Raw genomic sequence first — 7,077 nt, forward strand, 5'->3', positions numbered from 1 at the left:
GGGAAAGAGCAGCTAAAGCAAAGATGCCCCCAGCAGCACCAAGGGCAGCTCCCCCTCAGCCTCAGCCCAGCAAATCCAGCCAGACCCTGCTCAGCAATGCTTCACCTCCTGCAACCCTGTGCGAGGTGGCACAAGGGGCAGCAGGTTTCCTGGCACCCTGGTCAGCCCCAGCTCCTGGTGCAACTGCCAGCCTCCCACTCCCCACCCATGTCCCAGCCCCAAGCTTCATGTGCAAAGCTGCCTTTACTGTTCCTCTTTTCCCATGGCTGCTGTGCTGCAAAGCCTTTTGATTTCTCTCAGTCCTGTTTGAAGTTTGCTGTGCAGGAGGATTTAAAGATTGAAATGTCTTTTTTCCCCTTTCTCTCTTCTCCTCTTCAGAAGGTGAAAGCTTTCTGGTGACCCTGCAAATTCCTGCACAAGCCCCAGCTTGCACACCAGGGCTGCTGCTCTGGAGATAAGGCTGGTACCAGGCTGGGGGAGCTGTGGTGCCAGAACAGTCACCCAGGAGCTGATCTCCCAGAGGAAGAGGGTTTGCTTCTCTCTGAAATAAAACTGCTCCCACCTCATACAGAAGCAAGGTGAGAAACCACCCCTCTGTGTGACAGCCTGACTGCTCTGACATGGGGGGTGGGATGAGCAGTGGTGACCAAAAAGCTTTTTCTAGCACCTGGCTGGATATGCCATGGGATTCAGACCTGCCTGGGCTCAGCACAAGGATCTGGTGTTGTCACCTCTTCCCCCTGAGGCACCATCTCTCTGTGAAAGGCTCAGGGGCTGCAGAGAGCACCCAGCCCTGGGGAGGCTGAAGCAAGGGAAAAGCCACAAGCCTGGTTCAGTCATGCTTGGCATACTGGTGGCAATTACCCACCAGCAACCTGGAATCCCTCCCCAAGGGAGCACCTGGTGAGGCAGCACTTTGATGCCAGCATTTTGACACCAGCTCCCTTCTCAGCAGGAAGCTGTGCCATGTTCCCACTCTCTCACCTCTACCTTTGTCTTCTCCTTGCAGTTTACCTCTCTGGTCAAGGCAAGCATGAGCTTGACCTGAGCCCAGATGCTTCTCACTCTCCTCTCCAGCTCACGGCTCACCCAGACAGAGTGTGAGGCCCAGGGGACAGCTCTTGCCCCAGCAATAGGTTGCAGACATTTACCTGATTTATAGCTGTTATTGGGCCTCAGCTGAAGTGATGCTGAGTCCTGGGGCAGACTGGAGGCCAGCAATGCATGCCAGAAGCAAGGTAGCCATGTCTGGGGAAGAAGATAGGCTGCAGGGTGCCCAAAGCCTTTGGCATTGCTCAGCCCACAGCAGGAAAGCCCCAATGCCCCCTTCCTGGTTCTCAGCTGCAATGCAGGGCCAGCCCTGGCCCCACAGCCCTCCCATAACATGCTGTCCCACTTCAGCATCATACCCATGGCTGCCTCTGCCTGGGCTCCATGCAAGGGGAAGCAGATGGTCAATAGAATGACCTGCTGCAAATGGGAATAAAAAAAAAGCTACCAAAAGAAAGCCCAAAGCTGGCTGAAGGCACTGACCCCCCTGGGAAGCATTTTAATCACAAATGCTCAGCTTTTCTGATTAAATCCTGTGGCTGGAGAGCTGGTGCCTGGTGAATATGCATGCAGCAGAGCAAGGAACCCTAGAAACATGCCTACAGGGAAAGAAACAGGGAGAAGGGATGCAAGGGGCTCTAACCCCCATGCTGGGGAGCACCAGGTCACCATGTTTGCACTTCCAGGCCTGACAGCTTTGAAAAGCTTCAAAAGCAGGAAAGCTACAGAAAGAAGAGCTCCAGCCAGAGAGCAGGATGGGCAGCAGACTCCTCCTGGAGGCCTGTGCTGCCAGCCAGGGAACAGAGCTCCAGGCCTGTGCTGGAAATGCCTCAGGGGGAGCAAGGCTGCCAACTGCTGCCCAATGTGGGCTTCATTCTGGTCCCCCCGTGCTGCCAGAGGCTCTCCAATTACCAGGTAGCATCCCAGCCCACCATGCAGCACAAGGCATGGGCTCCAGCCAACACTCCCACCCCAAGAGCCTTGGGATCACTGGCAGGGGTTCCCCTTGCCTACAGCAAACCTTTTGGCCTCCAGCCTCCTGTGGAGCTCCAGGGATGGGGAACAAGGCAGCTCAGTTTAAACAGCCTCCCTGACGCAGGAGGGCAATTGCCCAGAGCTGGGATTTTACACAAGACATCTTGGACAAATGGGTCCCCTCACCAGGACAAGCTCCTGGTCTGCAGGCTAAGGTGAACTGCACTCAAAGAGCTCAAGGGGGGGAAATGCACCTGAGCCTCCACCCTTGCCACCAGCATGGCCCAGTGAAACCAGTCTGGAATAGCTTAAATTCCACTCAATGCCAGTCTCCCATAATGCCCTGAACTCACAGTGCTCTGGCTACCAACAGAGCCCAACAACCCCACTGTCCTGCATCTTCAGTGGCCAAGAGCCACTTTTAGCAGCTGTAGGTGCTCACACGTGGGTGAAGAGCTGGGATCAGTTTGGATGCTGTCAGTCTCCCTGGAAAGGCACTGGTATGTGATGGTCCAAGTCTTCCCTGCCTCCTACAAGGGGCTGAGCTGAGAACCCACACAGCTCACAGCCAGGCAGAAAGACCCCTTACCCTGTGATTTAGGGGATCCAACCTCCCTCAAATACACCATAAAGCTCATAGGCAAGCAAGGAAGCTGCTCACTCCTCCCTCAGATGCTGACCCTGGGGGTACCCACCTGGGTGCTATTGTATCCTTCCTGCAGGAGGAAGGTCCTCCTGCGTGGCACTGCACCTGGACAAACAATGCAGCCAGGTCCAAATGTCCTGTCCACCAGCTCTGCAGACCCACCCGTCCACCCTCCGCCTGCACAGAGTGACAGCACGGGGCCAGCAGGGCTGCCAGCTGGGCTTGGAACAATAAAGAAGGAAAAACCAAACCAGACCTCCACCTCCACAGCTAATATCCAAGCCAACAAAAGGCCCTTCTTCCAGTGTCTCTCTTCCCTGGCCAGTATAGCTCTCCCCTTTCCACCTTCTCCCCTCCTTGGTGAGTGCACCTCTCCCACCTCCCTTCCTGCTGGAAGATGACGACACTGATTACAAGGGCCCCCTCACGGTAGGACTTCAGGACGTGATTGTCTCCTGCCTTTGTGCAGGGTTAAGTGTGCGAGGAGGCAGGGCTTGCATAAACACACTCAGGCTGATGCTGGAAAGGTCAAAACTACCCTCCATCTCCAGGGATGGGCATGTGTGTGCCTGCACCAGCTCTCGGCCAGCCCTGCAGTTACAATTAACCCCCAAAGGGCCCCGATTCAGTGACGGGCTGACGTTGGCCACGCAGGAGTGCCTTGAACAGGTCTTCTCTTAAAGCCCTCGCTCCCTCTTTTGAAACAAATCCTCCCCTCACTGAGTAAGCTGGATAGAGAGAGGGTGAAAACGGAGGGCAGCTGGTAACTGAGTCAGAGGAGCATCACGATTTAACATACAGCTCCCCAGGCAGTCTCAGTGATTCAGTGCTTGGCCCCTCCAAGAGGGCTCTTGTCCTGCCTCCCGCAGCCGCTTCCCGGTTCTGCAATGGACAGATGCCTCCATTTCACACCACACATCCATGAGCAAAGAAAGGCTGATGGTGAAGGCAAAGCTCAGGCAGCAGGGAGCTGCAGGTCCAAACCTCGTTTGTTCAGTCAAGCCCCTAGGTTCATCTTTGCTGTGCCCTCAGCTTGGCCTGAGGGGAGCCCAATACCCCCAAAGCTACCCCAGCAGCTACCACCAGCATCTGCATTTGGATACTCCAGCAACACACACGATGCAAGAGTTCAAAGCTCTGCACTCTGAGGTCTGTCACACTACCCCTTGCAACACTCAGCTGGCTGAAGAAAGGAGGTACCAGGTTTTAGAAGCTGCACCAGAAGGCACCTGTGTTGGTAGATGCCACAGCCAGAATCTGGACTGAGATGTCTGCTACCAACAGACACATATTTTTAAGAGGGCTCCATCCACACCAAGTTCAATCCCTCCATGCCGAGCACAGACAGGGAAGGGCTCAGGGAAAAGAGCCTCCAGGGCTTGGGAGCAAAGCAGTGTGCCAGCCCCTGGGCTGGAGAGTTGGCCACCCCAGGGACCAGCTGCTTGTCTGGCCAGAACCCTGTGGTGCACGTCACAGCCTCAGTGGTGACAGCACGTCCAAAGGTGCCTTGCTAGCAGCTACAAGCAATCCTCACAGCTGAGTAACGATGCTTTGTTCTTGCAGACACCTCCAGCCTTGGCCCCCTCACAAAGGGCTCCCCTGCAGCCTGCCCCCACCCCTACCCTTCCTGGCCCTGCCAGTAATTCCCAGTTTGAAGTGACTTCCAATTCAAACCTTGTTGCTGGTCCCCAACTTGCCCCCATATGCAGAACAGGCTCTTTGATGAGGACCACACAAAACCCCCGCAAAGGTACTGCACTAAAGGTTTAATGATTTTCAAAGCCTACCTGTGACAGTCACCAGCATGGAGGCCACGAGTGGACGGTTGTTGTCCAGCTTACGGCTCAGCCTTAGCTCCCCACTTGATTGATTTACAATCAACAAGTGCAGTTCATTTCCCCGCTCAAAGGTGTAGAAGAGGTGGTCGGATACATCCGGGTCATAAGCTGGAACCTTCCCTATGACCCCTGAGGGGAAGGTGTTGGACTTATTGGACACGTAGTTATTGAACAGGATCTGAAAGTTCTTGAGAACGGGGCTGTTGTCATTCTGGTCAATGAGTTTGATGTGGACAGTGGCTCTGCTGACCAGAGGGGCAGAGGTGGCCTGCACTACAATCACATACTCAGGTTTTGTCTCATAATCCAGGTCTATCAAGGCTGTGAGTTCCCCAGAAAAGATGTCCATCTGGAATATCTCAGGGATGTTGCCTTCCACAATTTGGTACATGATCTGGGCATTGGGTCCCTCATCTGGGTCGACAGCAGTGATTTGAGCCACAACAGAGCCTACGATGCTGTTCTCCTTTACCAAGACCTCAAACTCTTCAGCACGAAAGACAGGGGCATTGTCATTCACATCCTGAATGGTAACCTGGATATGGACAGGAGTTCTCTGAGAAGGGATGCCCCTGTCCACAGCATATGCGGTCAGCTCATAGACGGGAACATTCTCACGGTCCAGCCTGCGAACAGTGCGAATGATCCCTGAGGTAGGCTCTATGGTGAAGTCTCCATCCCCATCCTCCCCGTTCTGGAAGGTGTACTGCACCCGCCCGTTGGTGTGGGCATCCCGGTCAGTGGCAGAGATCTGCAGCACACTGGTGAAGGGAGGAGCATCCTCAGAGATCATGCCTTGGTAATGAGGGTTGACAAACTGAGGGGCATTGTCATTAACATCATTCACCATTATTTCAACATAGGTGGTGTCTGCTTTCTGGGGGATGCCATTGTCCTTGGCAGTGATAGCCAACGTGTAGGTGACCTGGTCCTCATAATCTAGTTCTGCCTGGAGGGTGATGGCCCCAGAGTCTGGATCAATGCGAAACTGAGGGACGTTGTCTTCCAGGTAGTATGTGATGCGGGCATTTTCCCCCACATCATCATCTGTGGCACTGATCACTACCACAGTGCTGCCCACGGGCCGGTCCTCGTTGATGCTCACAGAGTAGTGGGCACTCTGGAAGACGGGTCGGTGTGTGTTGGCATCGGTGATGTTGATGTGCACGTGGCAGTTGTCACGCAGGGTGCGGTCGGAGGCCGTCACGGTGAGCACGTAGCGCCTCTCCTGCTTGTAGTCCAGCGGCAGAGACAGAGTGATGAGCCCCACCCCACCTTGCGTGCTGATGGAGAAGCGGTTCCGCGTGTTGCCTCCTGTGATCTGGTAGGTGATGGCACTGTTCACATCCCGGTCAATCGCCGTGACGCTGAGGACGCTGGTCCCCACGGCTGCATCCTCGTTCAGGCGGATGAAGTACTCCTTCTGGGTGAACTCAGGACGGTTGTCGTTGACATCCATGACAGTGATGGTGACACTGGCAGAGGCAGATAAAGATGGAGACCCGTGGTCCCGAGCCTCTACCCCAAAAAAATAGTGCTCAACAGACTCCCGGTCCAAGGGGCCGCTGACTGTGATCCACCCCGTGGCACTGTTCACCACGAAGGGCGTGTCGGCTGAGACCCCTGTCAGTTTGTATTCCAGGCGCGAGTTCTCCCCGTAGTCGGCATCCACTGCCTGGATGTGGATGACGGAGTGGCCAAGGGGAGCGTTCTCCAGGACAGAGATTTGGAAAGGGGTGCTGACAAAGATAGGGGCATGGTCATTGATGTCAACCACCTGGATGCTGGCCATGCCGGTGTTGTTAGAGAGGGGAGGGCGCCCCGCATCCTGAGCCCGGATCCTCAGGGCGTACTCCCGCTCCACCTCAAAATCCAGCGGGGCCACCACCTGTATCTCCCCAGTGATGCTGTCGATGGAGAACTGGCCCCGGCTGTTCCCGCTGATGATGTTGTAGTGGACCAAAGCGTTGTTGTCCTTGTCCAGGTCCGTGGCAGTGACACGCAGGATCTCGGTGTGAGGCCGTATGTCCTCCCTCACCTGGATGATGTAGCGCTTCTCGCTGAACTGAGGGGTGTTGTCGTTCTCATCAAGGACCGTGATGTAGACCTTGACCGTGGCGGAGCGGGGTCCTGGCTCCCTCCCTTGGTCGTTGGCCTCCACCACCAAGGAATACCTCTCCATCTTCTCCCTGTCCACCGGCCCGCTGGTGGTGATCAGGCCGGAGCGGGGGTCGATCTCAAAGACGGCGTAGGCAGCCTGCTCGTTGACGAAGCGGTAGCGGATGTTGGCGTTGGGCGGGGAGTCGACGTCGGTGGCCCGCAGCTGCAGGATGGGGTACCCCTCCTCCACGTTCTCCCGGATGGTCTCCCGGTACTCGCTCTGTTCGAAGACGGGGTCGTGGTCGTTACGGTCAGCCACGGTGATGGCCACCATGGTGGTGGCGGAGAGCCGGGGTGTCCCGTGGTCAGAGGCCGTCACTCGGAAGTAGTGCAGCTCCATGCTCTCGCGGTCCAGGGCCTGGGTGGTGCTGATGAGCCCGGCCCGCGGGTCGATGCTGAAGAGCTCCA

General features: G+C 56.0%; 1 protein-coding gene across 1 annotated transcript in view; it reads right to left on the reverse strand.

Annotated features, from left to right (window-relative positions):
- Positions 1–7,077, reverse strand: part of CELSR3 (cadherin, EGF LAG seven-pass G-type receptor 3) — a 42,953-nt gene that overhangs the window by 34,722 nt on the left and 1,154 nt on the right. Inside the window, 1 exon segment of the mRNA XM_009996677.1 lies at positions 4,459–7,072. Coding sequence (XP_009994979.1) covers positions 4,459–7,072 — 2,614 coding nt within the window.

This window comes from Chaetura pelagica, unplaced genomic scaffold (assembly GCF_000747805.2).
Source record: "Chaetura pelagica isolate M959 unplaced genomic scaffold, ChaPel_1.0 scaffold914, whole genome shotgun sequence".
In the NCBI taxonomy this organism is placed as follows: Eukaryota; Metazoa; Chordata; class Aves; order Apodiformes; family Apodidae; genus Chaetura; species Chaetura pelagica.